Here is a 24,183-nt window from a genome sequence, read left to right on the forward strand (position 1 = left end):
TGGATAAGCCAACATATTTATTGAGCAAACCCGACTTTGGTGATATAGCAATAATTTATTTTTTCGTTATTTACTAAGTAATGAGATTATACTACACAAAACAAACATAACCCTAAACCAGCAGTGTTCATTAATTAAGCATCCTTCCTAAGTGTACACACACACTCAAACAGTAGTAGTAGGCAAACACTAATTCGAAGGTTCTTGTGATAACAAACACGTACTTTTAAATAAGCGTTGAGCAATTTATTGAATTACGTAGCTTTAACATATCTAACATTTCTTCACTAAGACTTTGATACCATTATTCACATTTATCTGACTTATCTGAAATATGGTAGTTTTTCAATGACTTAACTGTTAAACATAGCATCATACAAAATTGAAGGTTTTATAAAACTAATGGAATTATGTATCAGCTCTCTTTCTGGGGTCGGCAGTACCTCAAGGCTTAACAGTTGGAGAAGTTGAAGAAATCATATAATATCACATTATAAACTAATGAGTTGAAAGCACCTAGGAACAAGTAGTCATATGTGAGTGGAAAAACAAGCCTTCCTTTTTCTACACACATTTCAACTAAAAATATGGCATTTCAAAAAGCAATTTATTTTCTAAGCTTCATATCAGTATTCCTCCGTCCAACCAAATATGTTGTTTTACCTCAACTTCCAGCAACACTGGCAAGTAAAACTAGTTTCTTCATTAACAGCAACAGAGAAAGGTGTTAATTATTTATTTCACTTTACAAAACTTGTTACCAACTTCTGCTTTCTGTTGTTTCCAAATATCATTAACAAATAATTCTATTAGCACAAAAATCCACTTCAATGAGAATTTTAAGAGAATGGTAAAAAAAAAAAATAAACCTTTTTTTTGAAACTTAAATCTGATCGTATCGCATGATTTTGATGAACTGTACATACATATATCTGTTCCAGTGTATCGCATGATTTTGATGAACTGATATTTTTCTCATCTTACCAAATATTAAATAACAAGATCCATTTTCTGGTCTGTTTAATATAAAAGAAAGACATCAAAATCACTTCAAACCTGATATTGTAACACAAACTAATCTTTTGCATGGATTATTTAAGACTTTCTCCAATGGCATTTAATATTCAATTTTTTTGGCTTAGTATCACCCATTGATAAGAAATCAAGTGAGGATTAGGTGACAAAACACATTCACATTTAACAAGAAAAAATAAGTAAGCAAAGAACTTTAAAAATTAATATGAATTACCTCTAACAAAAAGTAGCAGAAATTATCTTTGCAAACGTGTAAGAATAAAAAAAACATCAAAATGCTATTAAACAAAATGGTTCAATACAGTTTAAAGCATGTAAAAAGTAAACATAGGTTTTAACTTTATAACATCAAATGCAACTTCTATAACAGCAAACAGTTTGTTCTAAATATTTTCACTGTCCTCCAGCATTATTGGTCTTCCAATTCCACTTTCATTGCCTGCATTACACAATAAATAATAGGATAGGTTGAGAACACCCACACTTCACTTTTACTGTAAAAAAATAAAAATCACATGTACTAATGTACTACTCTGCATATTTAAAACACATGCTCAGACACAAATCAATTGTGTCTTCTATTAATACTTAACCCCCTTGTTGGACCTGAAAGCTGTAATTATTACAGAAAAATAATACTTCTATCATCCTTTTTTTTAAACCAGCACACTAAACTATAATCAGTTACAAACCTTCTCACAAATTAACCTGTGAACAGCACCAAAGCAAGTAACGGTTTTTCTCACATTCAAAATGCCTCCCAAATTATAATTTTTTTGATGGAAGAAAGGCACCAATTGTATAATTTACTTTTAAGTTCAAATATCACGTGCTGCAATACTTTTATCAATGAGGCATACTCATTGCATTGAAATCTCTACTACGAGAGATAAATGTAGTGTTTGTTGCAGTAAAGGACGCAGGAGAAACTGTAGACCAGAGTTGGGTGTCTGGTTGATTAATATGCAACAAGCTGTCCAAACACTGGCTGCAGTTCATCATAGTATTCTGAGGAGATGAATCTGCACTGGGAAGTTTTGATGTGGAAGTGCCTTTCTGAAAGACAAGAGTACTTTGTTGAGGTGATGAAAGGGGCATCTTTATTTGTGGTAAGGTTCCACATGGAATCATGCCTTCACTGTTTCCACTTTGTAACTGTTTTTGTTTCATCTGATTCAGTGTCATCTTTGTTTCTGTGGTCTTACTAGGCCCAGCAAATTCCATGAGATTTAAGAGAGACTTTGCTAAGTTTCCAGATGAAGACTTAGTTGATGGATTGCTTAGGTTCTCCTCTGGTTGGTTCACATAGTGTGAGGACTGCAAAGAATTAAATAAACAGTCCTCACACATATAAGAAGGTGAACTATCAGAATTAAAACATGGGGTTGTATTCTTGTTTACAGTAGGTACTGGAGCCCTCTTGTTCTCAGAAACATGGAGAAATGACTGGCAAGATTCTACAGGAGAGCTACTAGCAGAATGGAAAGACCCTGGAGAAGAGCTCAAAGAAAGGTTTGTGAGTTGATGCAATGAATGTTCATGGGTATTGAGTTTAGATGGTATATGTCCTTGGGTATTCTTAATGTGTGGTTTCTTTTGGAATCTTTCAGCACAAGGTCCTTCCTCATGGCTCATCTCAACACCAGTGGACTGATTTACATCCAAGAGTGATATTGGTGTGTCATCTGTATTTGGAGGTCTACTTTTCAGACTCTTAAAGATAGCTAACTCAAGTTGATGTCTTTGCCTCAACTCTTCTCTCTCTTTCTTTTGTCTGAAAACAAAATTTTAAAGGGTCAATGACAAATGAAAAACAAATATTAATGATGAAAAAATTTAAGTGGCAAAACCCAGTATTAAAAATTTGATCCATAATCTGAACATTTGTTATTATGTTCCAAATGTGACAGAGAACAAAACTAAGTAAAAACATTTCTTTAATATTCATGCAGCAAATGTTCTTACTTAAAACCTTAAGACAGCACGTTCATTTTTCTTTCTTGCTAGTGTACAAAAGTACAAATGCACAGTCAAACAGTGAGAGAGAGAGTATTAAGAAAAGCTTTTGTAATTAATAAAAATCTGAAAGCTCATTGTTTCACTACACTCACTTTCTGTTAACAGTGCTGATAACAAAATGGGAAATTTTACTCTATTATGTTTTAACATCATTAACTATAGACCAATAATCTCATAAAAGGTCTCTCAGCAACAGTTTTGGTAAGTGTTTACTATAATTTTAAATCAGGATAAATTTGTAAATCTTTAATGCTATAAACAACAAATGCCTGTCAAACATATACACAGAAGCAAAAAAAGTGCACTTCACATGATTAATAGAATACAACTAACCTGCATTCTGCAACTGTAAACATTTTATTTTAGCAGTAGTTAATGGTATTAAATGTAGTAATGAAGATATATTTCTTTATTTTTTTCATGTAATTCACGTGTTATTACACATATTCTAACCAACGTCTTGGATCCACAACCAAATTAGTGTGCAAGTAGTTTTGAAAAATTTTAAAAACTTTGAGTTCATCCCCAAAGAGCAAACTATATCGCTTGACTTATTTTGTTTTGTACAAAGCTACACAAGGGCTATCTAAGTTAGCTGTCCCTAATTTATTAGTGATGGCTAGAGTGAAGACAGCTACTCATAACCATCAACTCTTGGGCTACTCTTTTACCAACAAATATAATGTTCCCATGACATGAAAAGGCAAGTATGTTTGGTGGGGCAGGGATTCCAACCCATAACTCCCAAATTGTGAGTCAAGCACCTCAACCAACTGGCCTTGCCAGGCCCAAAACATTACATCCCAAACTATTGTTACTGGTGGCATAAAATAGTAGATTAAAGTAGTGTATGTACAGTGGAGATTTAACAAGTTACTCAAGTTGAAAATATTCCAAATCATTGTATTCTCAAGACGGCTGACGTGGGTGTAAAAAACTTTAATTAAAATAACGTACAGAACAACGTTTCAACCTTCTTAGGTCATCTTCATGTTAACAAAAAGAGTTTGCAGCTGACTGTTGCCCAACGCATGTCCTAGGGACAAGAATATAAATGGCTACGAGACTGTAGGGGGCGTTGCAGTTAGGTATTATTAGTAAGTATATGTATAAAGGTGTTCCTTTATACTGGTTTAATTTTAGTTTTAGTTGCTATACAAGTAGGGCTTTAATATTGTGTTTATTTATATTTGTTCCTCTACTTAGTATGTGGGTGTTTTCTGTGGTTATTTTGTGCTTATCTGCTTTGCAGTATCCAAAAACATGCAGTGTGTGTGTGTGTGTGTGTGTGTGTGTGTGTGTGTGTGTGTATATTGTTTTTTGAACCTGGTTTCCATTTTTGTTTTTGTTTCTCCAATATAGAAGTCGTGGCAGTTGTTGCATTGTATTTTATAAATAATGTTGGTGTTGCATTTGTCAATGTAGTTTTTACATAGTATGGACTTTAGTTTTGTACCTGTTTTTTTCAAATAAACGTGGTGTTTACTGGAATGTAGTGTTTCGTTAAGTTTTGTCCAAATGTTGGTTATTTTTTTGCTGATACCAGGAACATACAATATACAGCAGTGTGAGGTTTTATACTTTGTTGTTTCTAGGAGTTTATGATCACGTGTGTGTGTGTGATTTTTTTTCCACAGTTTTTTGGAAGAATTTTGTTGCTGTTGATGAAGTGTTTCATTTTGTTGATTTCATCATTAATTTTATCAGGTGAACATAGTTTTGTGACTGTTTATTTGGTTTCTTAATATGTTGTTTTTGTTTTGTTTCATGTGCTGAGTCCCAGGGAATGTATAATTCAGTATGGGTGATTTTTCTGTGGATTTCTGTTTTGAATTGTGTATCAGTTCTTGTGATCTTGAGGTTGAGAAATGCTATTTGGTTAGTTTTGTTTGTGTTCACAGGTGAACTTAATGTTGGGGCACATAGAGTTAATATGTTTGAAAAAACTAAGTGTGTGTTCTGTACACGTGAATCCAGAAATTGTATCATCAACATATCTGTACCAGTATAGTGGTGGGTGTAAGGCTGAACTGATCACTTGAGAGTCAATCTGTGTCATAAAAATGACATTTCTTTCATCTAACATTTTAATCAGTGTACAAATATTATCTGTAACTTACAGAAAAGTCAAGTTAAGTTAACAATTACAAAGAATTAAATGGCTTGCAGAAACAAAAAATGAACCTAGACCATCAACTGGCCCTGCTGCATTCAACCAGATGTTTATGACCTCATACAATGCTAGTATCAATCAAATCATTAGTAAAACTGACAAGGAAAAGAACCACCACCATAACAACAAAAAACTAGAGGAACTAAGGTGTCAACAACAATAAACTAGAGGAACTAAGGTGTCAACAACAATAAACTAGACGAACTAAGGTGTCAACAACAATAAACTAGAGGAACTAAGGTGTCAACAACAATAAACTAAACGAACTAAGGTGTCAACAACAATAAACTAGACGAACTAAGGTGTCAACAACAATAAACTAGACGAACTAAGGTGTCAACAACAAAAACTAGACGAACTAAGGTGTCAACAACAAAAACTAAATAAACTAAGGTGTCAACAACAAAAAAGATGCCAGAATGAAGAACCATCAACCAACCTCATAATTAACAGATCCAACTGACAATTACACAATGAAGAGATACATCTACTCAACAAAGGACTCAACTTCACAGCAACACCTAGAAATATTCCATCCACTGAAATGAAAGCCTGTCTGTAAGACAAGTGATCCATTCTACACAAACTGAAATCACAAACAAAACAACGGAAAACATCCACCAGAACGAAGACACCTTCGACAACCAACAACCAATCTTTCCAGGTAGAACTGGAAACATCTATTTCTCCAAACAGTATTTTAAACAACTTTTTCAAAGAATTTTCACACAAAACCATAAACATAATTTCACAGAAAAGAAAGCTAAAAATAATCTTACACAGAAAGATATTAATTCTAGAAACAGCCTAAAACAAGATATCATCAAAATTCTAAAAGTAGATAAAGGCAGTGCTATAGTTATAATGAACAAAAATGAGTACATAAAAAAAATGAAAATATAAAATATAAACAAATGCAAAATTAAAGAAGCCCTACTTATACAGCAGCTAAAATTAAAATTAAACCAATATAAAGGAACACCTTTATACCTATACTAATGAATAACCTAACATCCAACTGCAACGCCATCTAGAATCCTGTACCCATTTATACTCTCGTCCCTAAGACATGTGCCTGGCAAAGGTCAGTTGCAAACTCTCTTTGTTAACCTGAAGATGACCTAAGAAGGTTGAAACGTTGTTCTGTACTTTATTTTAATTAAAGTTTTATCCTCATATCAGCTGTCTTGAGAATACATTTTTACTCCAAGTGTTTCTTGTCACGATGAATTCCAATTTATTGTTGAAAGTAAAAATATTGAGTATCCTAGTGAGGAGTACATCAACTAATAATTTTAGCACTACAATGTGTGTGCATGTAAAACACTGCTGGAGATAAGTTCTGATGTACTCCTCATTGTATGTTACCATTACAAAAATCAGTCTTATTTTTCAAGAGAGGTGCGATTCCCCCATACTGGTCCATCTTAGTGACCTCTGACCAGAGTTACTAAAGACAGGTGTAGTCTCTCCATACTGGTATACCTTAGTGATCAAGTGATGACACAAATTCACTTCACTGAATCCTTCAGGACTTCAGATTTTATTTTTCCTGACACTTCTGACAAATGAGTTATCAGTCTTTCACTCATGAATATAAAATATTAATTTCATTTTAGGTCATCAATATTCAAAAGTATTAGCAGGTGACTGACTGCACAATGTTTTTATTATTACTAAATATTACCTCACATAAATATACTGAAGTCAATAACTTAAGCATAAGAAAGAATACTGATCCACGTCTCTACAGATGTTAATGATCAAAGTAGGAAATAACTATCACTGAAACAAAAAAACTTAAGGTTCAAGCTAATTCTGTATTCTTATTCATTGAATATATGGTGTTTTCATAAACAAAGGTGCAACATTACTGCACAAATCTCTTAAGATATTATTTTCATTTATGTTCTGAGAATACGTCATGTATATAGTGGTTAACTAATACTTGATTGGCTGTTAATGCAAACATTTTAAGATTTTTAAATTTCTCTGCTGTATAACAATCCTCACAAGAATTTTTTTAAACCATTTCTGACTAGAAAATGGAGATAATTTGAAATTAACCAAATGATAAAACCATACACATTTCAAAATTATGTTAGACCAAAACAATGCTACTTAATCACATTAAATACATATGAAACTGTTCCAATCAATATACTGTTATACCTTTCTAACACTTTCAAATATTCACTCCTCTCATGGTCTTCCTCAAAATCTGAATCTTGTCTCCCATCATTTGCCAAGGCATTCTAAAACATACAAAAACTGTTAAGATCTATTCAAGTTCACTGTGAGGAAGACAATATTGAAAGTATTTGTTCTTTCTCTGAAGACTGTTTGAAGCTGCTCTTAGCAAACCAAGAAAAAAAAAGAAAGAATTATATTTCTGTATTGAAAAATGAAGCATTAATTTACTGTCTATTGTTATGAATGTCTATATAAAAGCAATCCTATGGACTAGTAGCAATAATATGCTTGAATAGTAGTAACCACAGGTTCCATACGAAACTAACTGTATTGAATCTCTACATTATCACTGTGAAGCAGGATTTGTTGTCGTGAAAATGTAAGCAAAACAGAAAGCACATTTTCAAGCCTTTAACCATTGATGTGTGTAACCATTACAATTGAAGATTTACTCCTCATGAAAGTGTAATTGTGCTATAATTATCTTTGTGTAACTTAACATCATGAAATCAATCTGAACTAATTAATCTTGAATGATTATGTTCAGAAACCTTATTTTATCTTTCATGTAAAATGTTAGGGAAACAAAAAGAAATCAGAATTAGTAATAAATGTATGATAGTTTTAAAATATTACAATACAAACAAATTTGTATGGGCAAAACTTTCACTGTTAAGAAATAAAATCAGTAGCAAGAATCATATCTAGGAAACAACAACAGAAACAGTTAATATTGTTATTAACAAAATGAAAAACACATTCACTTACAAATAACAAGTACCAGATATTCCTTGTAGGTAATAGTAATCTACTTTCTACAGGTTAGCATTATCAAGTTTCATTAAGCTACAAGTTACACACATTTTTGTTTCTACAAGTTTTATGTAAGATACAAAAGACAGGTTCAGCTCAGATACAGACACCATTACTAAGAATGAAATAAAGATAAAATTACAGCTGAAAGTTCATACACACGTGTGTGTGTTTATTTAAACTGTAGCACATAGTGGTAACTATAAAAAACAGTTCCAAATAAAATGAAACAAATAATAAGCATGACATACTCAGCTAAAATGCAACAGCTACCAGAAAGAGTGAAAGAACTAGATCAGCTACACTGCAGCAAGAACTGACAAGTGTGAAAGACAATATCCATTATAAAGCAGGAAATATCCCTGTGTAATAGATTAGTGAGCATTTATAAGTAATAAAGACAAGTTGAGCTAAAACAGGAAGTAGTAATATGTTCAAGAAACTAACTACACTGTTAGAAGGTACAGTTTTCTTGTTCACTTGTAAGAAATATAATAATTTTATAATGTAAAAACAAGTTCAGCTAAAGACAAGGCATGGATATGTATGTAAAACAGGTCCACATTAAGTATTACACACATACTTACACAGAAAACAAATCTCATTTATGAAGCAGCTCTCTACCTAAAAATGTTAAATATTGCCATATACAAAAGTCGGTATAGAAATGTTAAATATTGCCATATACAAAAGTCGGTATAGAAATGTTAAATATTGCCATATACAAAAGTCGGTATAGAAATGTTAAATATTGCCATATACAAAAGTCGGTATAGAAATGTTAAATATTGCCATATACAAAAGTCGGTATAGAAATGTTAAATATTGCCATATACAAAAGCCAGTATAGAAATGTTAAATATTGCCATATACAAAAGTCGGTATAGAAATGTTAAATATTGCCATATACAAAAGCCAGTATATAAATGTTAAATATTGCCATATACAAAAGCCAGTATAGAAATGTTAAATATTGCCATATACAAAAGCCAGTATAGAAATGTTAAATATTGCCATATACAAAAGCCAGTATAGAAATGTTAAATATTGCCATATACAAAAGCCAGTATAGAAATGTTAAATATTGCCATATACAAAAGTCAGTATAGAAATATTAAATATTGCCATACACAAAAGTCAGTATAAAAATGTTAAATATTGCTATATACAAAAGTCAGTATATGGAATCAGCTGAAACAAGCGGTTGGAATTAATGTGTACACAATGTGCAAAAATAGCTCAATCCAGCATTGAAGAAAGGGAAGTGACTGACCAGTAATCACAGAGAAAACAAGAAAGTTGTATACAAATTTGTAGCTGCAACTATTGTGCACATATAAGACTAGTAGCTAGAAGCAAGTGGTACTAATTAAAGAACCATGTAACTTTCAAGTTTCACAGCCAGGTTGGAAGGTACAGATTACATATCATTGAAAAGTATATTCAACAGAAATTTTAAGCGTTCGTAACTGGAAACTTGTGCCAACTAAATGACAATCTCAAAAAGAAAGTGGATAAAAATTTGAGAAATGCGTGAATATTTAAAACATTAATGAAGCATGGCTATTTTATGGCAGTGCAAGTAAGTGAAGATTTCACATCTCTATTGGCTTACCAAAAACTGTCCTAATGAGAGACAGTGTCCAAACAGTTCGTTTCTCTTGTGTGCTAAGGCAGACATGTCACTCAAGTTGTGGCTTCTGGATAGACTGGTCAAATCTGAAACACTATGGAATTTTGTGATTTGTGTTACCTCTTTTTCAAGGTTGAGAGAAGAACTGTGGTGAGAAGTGTTAGCTATCCAACCAGTTTTCAGCATCACTCTATCATCTTTCAAATGTCTAGCAGACTGCTTACTTTTTGTCTTAAGCAAGTTAGATAAGTCTGTGAAAATTTGTTTTTGTGCAGTGTTAACAGCAACATTTCTGTAAGAGACTCTGTCAGTTTGTGTCTGAGCATCTTTAAAAGGTAATGGAATTGGAAGGTCTGGCATTAACTCAGTAGAGAAAGGAGAAGGACCTTGCACAAACTGGCTATCATGAGCTAAAGGGAAACTAGAAGTCATGTAAGTTGGCATTTCATTTTGTCTCTCTGATGTAAATATTTCAGACTCTTGACTCTGTAAACATGTGGGTAAGTTGTAAAGATGTTGATGACTTCTAGCACTTCCCATTATTTTTGCAAGAGATATTTCTAAAGTTTTAGGTACTTTATCACCAGTGGAATATTGTTTCAAGTTGTGTGGTAACTCTGGAGAAGAGAATGTGGCGTAACCACCTAACAAGTCTTTAATACTGCTATCTGGATTAGGAGATTCACGTGCTAAATGGTCCGTACTTGAGGCAACTGACTTTCTGGAAGGACTAGATGACAAAAATTCTGAAGAACCTGATAAAGTTTGCAGTGGTTTCAAATTACTGTCTCCTAATACCATGTCTGTATGATTAGACATTGTAGTGTGATAGAAATCTGTTGATTCAGTAGGATCACTCTGGGAACAGTGATCGTGAATGAATGGCAAATGAACATGAAGTGAAGGGATTTTTGGATCTTGGAGGTTCCCAGGTTCTCTGCTGTCATGGCCCTAATGATAGTATTATAAAAGGAGAAAAAATGAAAACCAAACACTTAACATAAAACAAACACGTTTCCATGCAGAGTGCTATTAAAACAGAAAACCATGACAGAAACATAGAATAAAGGTATAATTCAGAGATTAATATACCTTATTGGGTTAATATGCCAAAACAAAGTTCTGAACAAATTACCAATCCACGTGTTCACTTCAGTATAAAAGAGAATCACTGCTAATCCTATGTTTTGTATTATTAATATTCATACACAAAACTACATATATAAACAAATTTGGAAGATGAATGAAGATTGCCAATGTTCTTCCACTTTAAATGGGTATTCTATTTATATTTTGAGCAGTATATCTGTTATATTTTATACACAGAAACAAATGCAGGATTTGGAGGACAAGTAAAGCGTTAACATGGACAACATTTTTATAATACAGTCAGAAACAAATATTACTGGACAATAAATGTAGTTACACAGTCATAAGAACTGAAACATCAAAAAACAGTGAAAAATGTCATAAGGTAAATGAATGAACTGGTCAATATCTTAGTTAAATGACCTTCACTGCTTACAGTGATGGTCAGTTGGCTTAAATGTGAGTTTTAATTCCCTTCTCTTATGGTCACTTTATACATTTTGGGTGGTTATTTAGTCATTCTTCTATATAAAATAAAAACACTAATGTTAATAAAATTAGTTTGTTTCAAAGTCTAACTTTTCAAAATTTTGGACTCAGTAGGTTCTAAAAGTTATATTTAAATACTTTTTTCAATAAAACATGTAAAGCAAATGTTATTTAACAATATAACATGAAATTAAGTCACTACTATTTTGGATTAACAATATATACATATGGGTTATAAATAATACAAATGTTACCTACTATTGTCTTAACTAGTATAAACCTGTTTTGTCCTCCCCTTATTAAAACTTGCATTTTGTTTCACCTCAAACACACACCCTGTATAACTTACTCATTTATATACGACATTATTTTCCTATATTAATTGTTGTTACTATACTACTTAACATTTATGGTAATATTATTTGTATGGTAGTTTTCCAACTTTCTATTTTTTTCAACCTATACTTTCAACTGTAACTATATGCCCCTATAATCATAGTTTGTTTTTTTTTCCTCAAGGAGAGCATACCCCACAATGTGTGCACCACGGGTATAGATCAGTTGGATACAAAATTGGTCAGTTTTAAGAGGACTAGTTCAGATTACTCTTCTTAACTTACACTAAAAAAGAAATTTCAGGTAAAATATGCCATGAGCACAAACTTACCACTGGGCTAGTTTGACTACTTCCATCTTGAACAGATAAGGGGTTAAAATTCAACCCTTCCAAGTTATAAAGTTCATCAACACTTTCAGTGGTTGGTTGAGGAGTACATGTTAAAACATCCTGATCGATCACTGGTTTTACTTTAAAACGGCCATATCGAAATGCTGGTTCAGAATTACTGACAGGAGAGACACCAACACAGAATTGAGGTTCTGAAGCCTTAACAGTGATCATTTTTGTGGTATCGATTATGGACGCCATGCTGTTTGAATAGCTTTTCATTTCAGTTGTTTCAGGTGAACAGATGTGATCGGAAAGTCCCTCTTTCACAGGGGTCACGAGGAACCGTGAAAGCCTACTGCTCTCCTGCTCTGAAGTCACCACAGCAGACACTTGGACCTTTTGTGAAGCCAAGTTCTCTACAAAATAAAGCCCAAATACTGACACTTGCACAAAATTATAAAATATAGATTTACTCTTCAAGTTTATTTCATTGAGTGCACAAGATATTAAGAATGTACAGTAGTTTGTTTGTTTTTAGAAAGTCGTCTTTCATCCACGGTAATGTTTTTTATAAATAGGTTCAGAATACAGAACTGAGGAGAAAAACAAAGACAGTTATACATTTCACAAATACTTCATTTATTTTAGAATATGATTTCTAACTAAAGAAAGAGAAAAAATGGGTTGTCTGAATTGCATACAATACAATAAACTTAGTTTTTTGTTTTTTTAGATAATGCTGATGGTTATGCTATTGTGCAAGAGCTCTGGAGGATTACCTACCTGATGAAAAGTTTGTAAGTAGGCTTGGGGTTTTCTCAAAGGATGACACAACATTGGTGCTATGTCCACATGGCAAAACAGGAAATGAAGAAACACTGGCATTAGCTACTGCAACATTAAAAACTGATGAGAGAGGGTCTCTGGTTTTAGGATTTCGACATTGGTCTGAAGGAACGTGTGATGGTATTGGCCCTGTTGTTGGAAATCCTGGAAGCATTACATGTGGAGAAACTGTTTTTAGCACAGAACAGGATGAAGTAACACAAGTATTTATGGTAGTGGAAGAGGACAAGTTAGACTGAAAAGTAGGCAAAACAACACTGTTAGCATGCAAAGTAATTGGTTGAGACAGATGTCCATGTGGAAATCCACTCAGATTGTGCATACTAGAACTAACTGATTCACTCACTGTAACAGGTGTTTGAGGTTGGGATTGGGGCAAAAGAAAACTGTCAGGAACAGCAGAAGGAGAAGTGCAAGGCTGTGAGATGGTCAGTACTGTATCAGGTGTTGAAGTACACTGAAATCCAGATTCTCCAGAATGGATGTGGGATAACACTTGAGGCTGGGAATGAGCTGGAGTAGTAAAGGTTTGTGCTGGAACAGACTGTGCAAAGATAGCTTGTAAACCTTGTTCAATATTAGCAGCCCTCCCAACAGAAGCACTGGTTACATTGTGGAGTTTCTGAAGCTCCAGTTTAAGATCTTCCAAGTTTGTTGCAACAGTTGGTTTACGGGGCATTACAATATCTACATTGGAAGACATTAATGGAAGAGTTTTAGAGCAAGAAGATACTGCTCCCACTGGAATTGAACTTTCTTCCATAGTACCTAAAGGTGTCTGGCACACTTCAGTTACACCTGTGGAATTTTCAAGCACAATAGTACAGTGAGATGGCAAAGAAAGATTTCCCTCTTTGCATACTGCAGAGGGTGAAACACTTGTCTCCATTTTACAAAGTTTTGATGAATCAGTTTCTAGCTGAGACACAGTACCTATCTCTGAAACATAGGGTCTTGCTATAGTAACATGTGGATGGGAAACAGGCTGGGATATAGTTGGAAAAGAGGATATTGCTAATGGAATTCCTGGTGACATTGGAGAAGTCACAACCCCAAGAAAAGAATTACTGGTTATATTCAGATCAACAACTGTAGGTTTAACTTTAACAGAGTTGGCTTGTGAAATGCTTAAGACATTATATGGTAAAGTTGTCAGAGAAAGAGTTACTTGCATCTGTTCATCTTTTAGGTCACCAAGAACTACAGTGGACGAAGAGTGTTTCACTTGACTTGCAGCAGGAGGACACGATGATGAAATAGCAGAAACTGGTTGTGTGAGTTGACCAACAAAATCACTCCCACCAACAACTGTCGTCTGTGATGGTAATGGTAAACTGTCTTGTTCATTAACCATAGATGTAGTCTGCACAACTGCTGGTTGAATCAGGCAACACTCTTGTTGACTTGTGATTGGAAATGACTGAAATATATTTGGTGCTTGCTTTAGTGGAATATCAAGCTGATTACATGTAATAACACCTTTGGAAACCTCTGGTGGCTGCAGTAGTCCAGCTCCAAGTTGTCTGGTAATATCAGATTGAGGGAAAACGACTGGTTGTGTCACTTTGTCTACATGTTTACCAAGTGAAATACCACTTTGTGGATAATGATTGATAATATCAGGATGAGGAATGGCTACTGACTGAACCTCTTGACCAGTAACATGACTGGTAGTGATTGAGTTTGCAGCAGCAGTTGAGGGCAATATCTGCGAGACAACTACTGGAAGCTGACTAGCAGAAACAGTTGCTGGTTGTGTAAACTGTCCATCTGAAACGGTAGAGTGAAATACAACTACTGATGATGGTGGTTGGTTAGGTACAGCTAGTGGTTGTTGCAAATGACTGTCAGAAACAGAGGAGTAACAGACAAGTACTGGTTCTGCAAGTTGACTAACAGAGATGGTAGATTGAGGGACAAATGCTGGTTGTGCAAGTTGACTAACAGGAACAGTAGGGCAAGGGACAATTGTTTGTTGTATAATATGATTGGTATTAACAGCAGAACAAAGAACATTTGTTGGTTGTGGCAGTAGACTTCCAAGCTGACCAGCAGCAGCAGCAACAGGTGTGGCCAATTGCCATCCTTCACTATGTTCCTCACTCTCAAAACTTTTACAGATAGGTGTAGTCTGTGTCTGGGCCTCACTAAGATGTGTTGTGTGTTTCTGTGCTTCTAGGTAGATGTGTTTTACAGCTTCTTTATCAATACCAACAGAGAGAGGAAGTCCAGTCTGTTGTGATATTGATACAAAATTGGGTAAGTGTTCTTCTGTTACTGTGCTCACTTTGTGCTGTGGGGAAACAGGTGAGATTCCAGTCAGTGTGCCATCACAAGTAGATTGGGTTTTATCTGTGGAATATGCCTGGAAAAAAAAAAAAAACAAACCTTATCAAGCAACTTTCTCATAAGGAAATAAAACATAGAATTTTAAAATGGCAGTAGACTGATTTATTAGAAGGTGTTGCTTAAACCGAATGCTGTTTTTTTTCTGTCTCTTTCTCTCTCTAATTACAGCAAGGTTTGTTCCTGTTAACCTTTTCCAGACTGATTTATGTTTTCTTTCCTTTTCACAGTGGAAATATTTAAATTAAATTGCACAAAACATAGAAAAAATCTTAGTATAAAGTAATTAGTTTTGGCTTTATAAATTCACATAAATGGGTTGTTTTCCTATTATATTTTATGTTGTGCCATTGCACGTAAAAACATTAAAAAACTTCCTTTTGTTTTAGAATACAAATTTTTAGTAATATTGATCAGAAAGTATCATTTTTCACATCCAATCAATTTTTTTTACAGTTTAACATTCAAATAGACTTTTAAACATTTTTGTTTCCAAGTTTAATTATAGAACCCTATAGCAACACTATGGTAATAATAATAAAAAAAAAATTTACAATCTTCACTTCCAAACGAGTAGAATTATTTTCTACATTTTTGTAGTTGTAATATTTTATTACTCAAATATCACATTTTTACTTCCTTCAAATTAAAAAAGTGAAATGACAACCAACTTACTGTTGCATTTTGTCCTCCATGTTGCTGATGTTGGGATGAAACAGACTGTACACCTGCTGCTTCACTGGCCACTGTCCATGATGGGTTGGTGTCAAATGTACTAGTGGCCCCACAACTACAGTGAGCTAATGATGAAGTCAATTCAGCCAGTTTTTGTTGTAGACTAGTCAAGTCAGGAACATGAGGTAAGTTCTGGGACTGATGGTGAGTGCTAGCACTGCTACTGTTTCCACTGATAAAAAAAAAACTAGTAAACTCAGAACTTTTTTTTACACACACACACACACACACACACACTATAAACACATTCTAGGTCTACAATAAAAGTTCATTTTATACAAAAACAAAGAAAAGAAACTGCAAATTGTGGTTAGAAAAACGCCTATACTATCACTTTCAACTCCTAACCCATTGGTGCCATTCAGTGAAACAAGAATAGGAAATTTCTCACCCCATTTTTAAAGATACTGGTCTATTTTGAGAACAACAGACAAATATAAAGTGTGTATTTGTACCATTTTAATGGTCATTAAAAACACTATTATTAGATCATATGCTCATAAAACACCAAAGCCCATTAAAATTCAGACTTAAAATAAACTTACCTCCCCTCACCTCCAGATGAAATTTAAAATGGCAGAGAGAATAAACCAATACATGTCCCACTATACTTCACAGAGACAATGAAAAATGGGCTTATATTTTGCAAAATTGTGTTTATTCTCTAAGCACATCCTGTTATTACTGTACTTGTCTTTAAATAAACAAGTTATTTTATCAAAAGTATAAAGTAAATTCTGTAACTAGCACCCTTCTCTTTATAAATTCTGTAACTAGCACCCTTCTCTTTAGTAAAACAATGACACCACATACATTATACTAAACAAGATGAAACATATTATTTAATATTTCTAAACGTTGCTACCTTCAACATTTTTATAGAACCACTGTTAACAGAAGCAGTAAATAAAAAACAATTTGTTGATGCTAAGTGTTTCCTTCTATATTTATTTATGGAGCTGATTGGTAAAGACAGAATTCACTGACTTATGAATTTCCTCTTGTGGCCTTGGTTTTACAGAGTAGTGAACAGTACAGTAAACTATACCGTTAAAGTCAGCCAAGTCTGGTGAAACTTGTGTTTGATACTGTACTATTTACTACACTTTCACTGTTGTTTGGCAGCATAATAAATGAAACTTATCAACTACACCTTTGTTTCTTATTACTTTAAAACAACACAACAGATGCCTAGCCGATCATGTTTGATAAAGTAATGCAAGATGAAGTGGATCAGCTGTTTGATTTAAACCATTATTTGCTTATTCTACTAATTATAAAAAAAAATAATCACTTTTGTAACAACCTTTACAACATAGAAATATGCTTTCCTTTTCTTGTTCAGTTTGTTATGAATTTCACACAAAGATACATGAGGGCTGTACACACCAGTCATCCCTGATTTAACAGTGAAAGACTTGAGGGAAGGCAGCTAATCATCACTGGCCATCCCAAACTCTTGAGCTACTCCTTTGCTCATGAATAGTGAGATTGACCGTAACACTAAGTTCCCCACAGATTATAGTGTAAGCATTTTATAGCATGGGAATTTGAACCTCAGACCCGCAGGCTGTGAGCCGAGCACCCTAATCACCTGCTCATACAAGAGTGTATTTTTCTTTTTAATCAGATCACCAAGCTATTTTCTAATTTCTATCAGTAAAACGTAATATTTCTCTTAAAATATCAAAATTACGATAATAAATTATTTTTTAAAATATTTGTTGGTACAGAACCAATATACTTGAAAAAATTACTCTAACATTTATTAAAATGTGTCAAGTATATAGTCAAAACTATAAATTATTTCATGTATCTAGATATTCCAAGCTAACTAAAGTACAAAAAATAGAGTGAAACATCAGTAACTAACCTATTATCTGTCTGGCCGGTCCTACTCCCCGACTCTACACTGCTGAAAACAGAAGGGCACGTGCTTCCATCTTCAGTGGTTACTGTGCTTTCAGATAGGGTGGGCCAGAGCTGCAAAGCTGTAGAACTAGGTAACACACTGCCATTACCAACATCTCTTACTCTATCTGACAGGTTAACTTCATTACTTGGAAAGTCATCCTGTAAGTTTACAATTAATGTCAGATCTACATGCTCCAGTTTTAAAATATGCATTATCCTAGTTTATAATTTGCACTTGAAACCTTCACCTAGTTCCATACAAGTTTCATTCATCTCTGAGTAAATTTAATGCTTAATTGCAGAATGACTTAAGAAAAGTCTCCCTTTTACATTCTGTAAAAACAAGTGTCTTCTCTGAGTGACTAGAAATATCAGTGTGTGAAAAACTGAACAAATTATCTTAAGGTAGACAAGTGGCTTAAATAAAATTGATAATAATTACAATTCACTCGTTTAATCTGGTTCACACTGCAGCACTTGTTGCTCATCAAAAGTGATGATGTACATAACTAGACCACACTGTCTTTCACATCCAAGCTAGCTTAATGAGCCATGGTACTGAGTGAAAGAACTAGTCGGCACTGGATATGACAGACGTAAGCGTGGTTGAAATATCTTGCAATATTCTTCTATGTTATACACACACCCAGAATTTTGCAAATTTTCATTCTAATATATATATTTGTTAAATAATATTTCAAAAATGTTTACACTTTAAGTTACAAACAAATCACTACCAGCCAAAGTGTTTCACTAACTCACACTCCAAAGTAAATACCCAAGTATCTTCAAATTTCATACTCTTATAAACTTATAAAGTCTAGATAAAATAAAACAACTTGTTACATTAGGTTAAAAGAAAAAGAGTGAAACTACAGTACACAAGTACATAAATAATTATAACTTATATTCAAATGTAGTCTGAAATTCTTGAAATGAATGTCAGCTGTGACTCACACTTTTATAGATATATATAAATAATAGATAACTATTGTTATGAAATAGTAGTACATTTAAAATAATCATACACTAAACTAAACATAGAAAACTTGTTACTTTTACATGGTAATTTATTTTTATAATTATATATTTTTGTTGTGAGCCATAATTAACACTCTCCTGCATCAATCGTATGAGTGATGCAAATGTTGTTCAATCCATGTCATGCAGCTATGGTTCACAGTACTCTAAGTTTGTAAGGGGCTACCATAAGTGATTCATGAGGCTTAAAACAATAAGAACAGCTTAAGAATAAAAGTAATGTTTAGGCACAAAAACACTTACTTTTATGCAATACAAAAAGTGATAACACGTGTGTGTGTGTGTGTGTGTGTGTGTGTGTGTGTGTGTATTATAAACCAAACATTTGAATTGTAAATCCTTGTCAGAAATAAGGGTTTTTTTTTGTTTCTCAGCTGCGTTATTTATTACAAAATAAAATATTCCTCTTGTTAGAACAAAAATGATGCAAGTGACATGGTCTTGGAAGTAAACGGACTTTCCTAGAGGTCCACGTCACTCATTTCTTACAAATTAATAAAAAAAAAAACATTTATATCAAAAACCATAAAACTAACAATAAACATAATGTTGGGCCAAAGCAATATTCTACAAATATGACCTTGGAAGCAAATATGTTAATGACCAAATTTCAGGAATTTCAAACCACATTACATTTATAAAAAAAGACTTAAGTGTAGGTAAAATTAGACAAAAAGTGTTATGGTCAGTACAAAACTACCTGTAAAATGTAAAAGATATATGCCTGAAAATTCCCTACTCACAACAGTCCTGAATTCAATAACATTCAGAGAAGCAGGAATGTGCATACAGGAAGATGACTGATGACAAACAGGAAAATTTTGAAGTGTGTAGTGTGCAGCAGTTTGAAAAGTGCTACTACTGTCAAAGATAGAACAGAGATGATTATTAGGAAGTGACAAGGTTAGCACTGCAGGTGACTTTATAATAGAAGAATCTATTCTACGAGATGAAATCACAACTGGCTCAGCAGATAAAGGAGTTAGTGATTCAGATACTAATAGTTTTTTAAAGTTTGGAATACTATAGCCTTGTTTCCAAATATGGCTAAGTCCAGAATTAAATAAAGTTTGATTAAGCAAATTCGAAACAGTATCTTTGAGCAAAGTGAGATGTTTCAGTTGAGGTTGAAAAATATCACTCTGAAGAGCTGATGAAGCAGAAAGAAATTTGTCTTGAAGAATCACCTGAAACACTGAATCGTTGTCCGATATTGGAGAAGTTACTGAACCAAGTGGTGGACAGGATTCTTCTACGTGACTAACTTTAAACCTTGAAGTGACTGAAATAACCTGGAAGAGATAAAACAACAAGTGGTAGATGTATCTCAGAAAGGCTGGTATGGGTATTAACAGCAGCGAACATTTTTATTTCAAGTGGGTTTTTCACGATCAAGAAAAGTGGTAAATATTTCAAGGTAAATAAGTGTATAGTATTTCATATAAACTAGCTCACATATTACAAATCTGTAATTTTACAGTAGATCTCATGTAACCTGTCATAAGGTTGAAATTAATGAATAGTATTTATATTTATTTAAATATAAATATAAACGTACAAACAATTGCATAAAATGCAGGAACAAATTTAATGATGAAATAAAAATCTTTCCATGACAAGAAAACTAACCTTTCCATAAAAGTAGGCATAATTAGCATGCCTTGACCCTTTAGTTATGCAAACCTTACAGAAAAACAACCGATACACCTGAACTGTATCAAGTAACAAAAACTAACTTCAGTAAACAAATGCTATTAAAAATTATTGTTACCAAATTTAACAGTTGTAATAACTGAGGATAAAGGAACGATATATGTCAATTTAATAAGCAAAACAAATTTCATATTGTACTCGATTGTAATGATGCAGTTTTTTAATAATGTTTATGAGGTAAATTGTAGTTTGTTTTTTATAGTAATTCTGTATTCTTATAATGTTAATAATGTAACTTGTAGTTTTATTACAATGCTGTAGGTTTTATAATGTTAATACATTTGACATAAAATATTTGATATGGGTAATCATAATGACTTGGAAATATAAAACTGCAGGTAACACACAAAGTTAGAAAATCCTTAAACCCATAATTTATTATTTAATCTAATAATTTGTTTAAAAGAGAACTGAAAGTACTATTGAATACATGTTTCTATCATGTTTTCTGTAAAGTAAGCACCATAAATATGAATATGAAAATGCAAGAAACAGGAGATATGTCTTGATAGCCTACCTTTACAGAAAGCTATAGTAAAGTATACCTACACCAGTAGCAATTCTGTTGTTAGTTTACAGAAATCTTTAACAGTGGCTCTAATACACTCTTGTTAGTAATATGCTTTACATACCTGAGGCTGAGAAGCACTAGCTACTAACTGTGTATTAGCCATAGCTTCTTGGGTAAATGTTGGATGGTGGTGTCCTGAAACAGCCGAAGGAGAGAAGAACGGTGCAACAGACTGTGGATGAGGTTTATGTACTGGTGATCCATGTGATGGAGCACATATTTCTCTTTCCCCATCAGTTTTAGGAGTTGAAGGAGAACTCACCTCTTGACTGTCAAAACTGAATTTCTACCAATGTTGAGAAATATATTTGAAATAAAATAAGTTTCTTTCTTTTGAAATGCAGTTATGATGATTACAGAAAACAAGGGTAAGGGTAAAACAACAGATATTTCAAACATACAATTTTACACAAAATCTAAAGAAATATTTAATATACTGTGCACTGAATTTCATTACCAAATTCAATGTTATAGTTGTAATAAACCTATAAAAAATAATTATATTACGTTCTCTCTTGACAATGTCCTTCAATTCACTTTACAAAAAGTGGATGGTAATTTAATTTTACAAGTGTTTTACATGTCTAGACACATACAAGTTTCATACATATTAATCAGTGATGACGAGAAAACCCACTTGTAGAGAAAAATATATGTAAAAACGGCTGTACAAAAATTCTCAACCCAAACCAGCCATTTTTACATATATATTTTTCACACATATTACAATTTTTCTGGCAGTTTCTACAAAAACTAAAGACAGTTTATGTCCTTGTTAGAAGTATTTCTCTCATTATTATTTCCCTTTAGTACATACCTTGGAACAGGACAAATCTCGAGGAACTTGACGTCGACTTGCGACAGGACTTGAAACAAAAGTTGAAACTTGTACATCACTGACGTGAACAATGGGGATCTTCTCGGGATGTTCTTTCAATTGGGACACAATATCCTGAATCTGATCGACAAAAATATCAGCATGGTGTTCTGCCAGTAACTGTGTCATCACCTGATTGAAGACATAGACAAAAAGTCCTTACACAACAAGAAGCTATTCAAGCATTTCATACTATGAATGAACATATGCTGAAAGGTAAACTATTCATTGATGTAAAGATATATGGGGAAGGTGCTGGGTATAGGAAACTTGGAATATTGTAATTCAGGGAAAAGTATTTTGATATACAGGTAATAGAGAATGTTTTAACGGTGGGAAATTGGAAACCTTGTTATACCACTGAAAATATTATAAAAATGTAATGTGTTCACACACTTACTTGTAATGTTCTTTTAAATAAGGAACTCACTACATGTATGATCAATTCTGTAATTAAAGGGTTGGGCAATGAACGACACCTGTACAAACTAAGGGGTTGGGCAATGAACGACACCTGTACAAACTAAGGGGTTGGGCAATGAACGACACCTGTACAAACTAAGGGGTTGGGAAATGAACGACACCTATACAAACTAAGGGGTTGGGAAATGAACGACACCTATACAAACTAGCTGTCATAAATAAGAGCGAGTGAAAGAATCAGTTTTGAGGAGTTTTTTCCTGTAATCAATCTATAAATTAGAAATCTGTAAAAGAATAACCTCTAAATATATTTGTAATATAACTGGTGTTTACCATTCTGAAAGGGGTTTATAATGTCATTGTGTACATGACAGGTTAGGTCACACTTGGAGTACTGTGTTCAGTCTTAGACTCCTTACCCTAGAAGGGACATTGAATTATTGCATATGGTTCATAAAAGGACTACTAGGATGATGTCAGAGAGGTTGTAAAACAAGAATGGTTTAAGATATACAAACATGTTTTCTCTTGAGAAGAGTTAACAGGAGGTATGACTGAGATTAGAAAGGAACTGATAGTTTTGATGCATTACCATCTTTGTACTTACCAGTGAGAATAAGATGACTAAGGGACACAAATATAAATTTTTCCAAGAGTCAACTTTGTTTTCTTCCTAATAGTGGTTGATTTTTGGAATGAGCTGCCTTCAAATGTAGTACATAAAGTTAACTTAAGGGAAGACTTGATAAACATTTGAAAGGCTTGCTTTAAGTTTTATTTTACAGTTTAGCATAGTGCAATAAACAGTCCACATAAACTGATATATCCATTGTCGTCTTTAATTATAAATTATAGGGACCTAGTATAAACTCTTTTTAAGTCATTTATATAATAAAGCATACAAGCATCACCTGTGTAGGTAAATTAATAAAATTCTTTACTAACTTGAGACAGTAGTTAGATCTAAATGTATATCTTTACTATGCTGTTTGATACTAAGCATACCTTTAGTCAAGTGATTTTCTTACTTATCTCTAATGTGCAAACCTTCACCTGTTTTTGAAAATGACAAACTCACCAAGTTGTTTGATATTTCTTCTGGAACAACATCACCAATGTCAAACTTGAATGTTACTGTTTTTTTGACCGATTCCAAAAGACATTCAACAACACTACCCTCATCGACACTTAGCACCGTCAGTCTCGGACCACGGTCCTGAGTTTTTCTGCGTTTTCCAAGTTTCTTTTTTGCAGTATGTTTACTGGATGCATCACATGACAAGTCAGTTTGTTCATTTGCAGAGTCCACATTGCTGGAAAGGCTAGTAAGTTAAAACCAAAAATATAAACAGCAGGTACACAAACATTCAGAAAATTCACTCTGATTTTATGAACATCTCACAAAACATTCTCAATGTGTACTATTATTTGTTATGTATAACACAATTCACGATGAAAGTTATGGCACACAGCAACAGAAAGGAATTTCCTTTACTGCATTCCAACATATTTTAGAAAATCTTTACAAGCTAACTGCTTTATAACTGGAATAACACTGTAATATACTGTACATTAAATATAATTTCATACACCCATAAAGGCC

The 24,183-nt window shown here is 33.3% G+C and overlaps 1 protein-coding gene across 5 annotated transcripts in view; it reads right to left on the reverse strand.

Moving 5' to 3' along the window:
- The window catches only part of LOC143256458 (uncharacterized), an 88,530-nt gene continuing 64,347 nt past the window's right edge, over positions 1-24,183 (reverse strand). For 4 of the 5 annotated variants that reach the window (XM_076513720.1, XM_076513719.1, XM_076513718.1 and 1 more), the window contains 11 exons: positions 23,659-23,902; positions 22,098-22,289; positions 21,342-21,566; positions 20,184-20,288; positions 17,915-18,114; positions 15,982-16,213; positions 12,898-15,325; positions 12,112-12,530; positions 9,849-10,817; positions 7,400-7,482; positions 1-2,809 (listed from right to left, as the gene is read on the reverse strand). In XM_076513720.1, the coding sequence (XP_076369835.1) occupies positions 1,882-2,809; positions 7,400-7,482; positions 9,849-10,817; positions 12,112-12,530; positions 12,898-15,325; positions 15,982-16,213; positions 17,915-18,114; positions 20,184-20,288; positions 21,342-21,566; positions 22,098-22,289; positions 23,659-23,902 (6,025 nt within the window). In that variant the 3' untranslated portion in view covers positions 1-1,881. The remainder of the gene's footprint in view (positions 2,810-7,399; positions 7,483-9,848; positions 10,818-12,111; positions 12,531-12,897; positions 15,326-15,981; positions 16,214-17,914; positions 18,115-20,183; positions 20,289-21,341; positions 21,567-22,097; positions 22,290-23,658; positions 23,903-24,183) is intronic. The other variant, XM_076513721.1, reaches the window with a different exon arrangement.

This window comes from Tachypleus tridentatus, chromosome 7 (genome assembly GCF_004210375.1).
Source record: "Tachypleus tridentatus isolate NWPU-2018 chromosome 7, ASM421037v1, whole genome shotgun sequence".
Classification (NCBI taxonomy): Eukaryota; Metazoa; Arthropoda; class Merostomata; order Xiphosura; family Limulidae; genus Tachypleus; species Tachypleus tridentatus.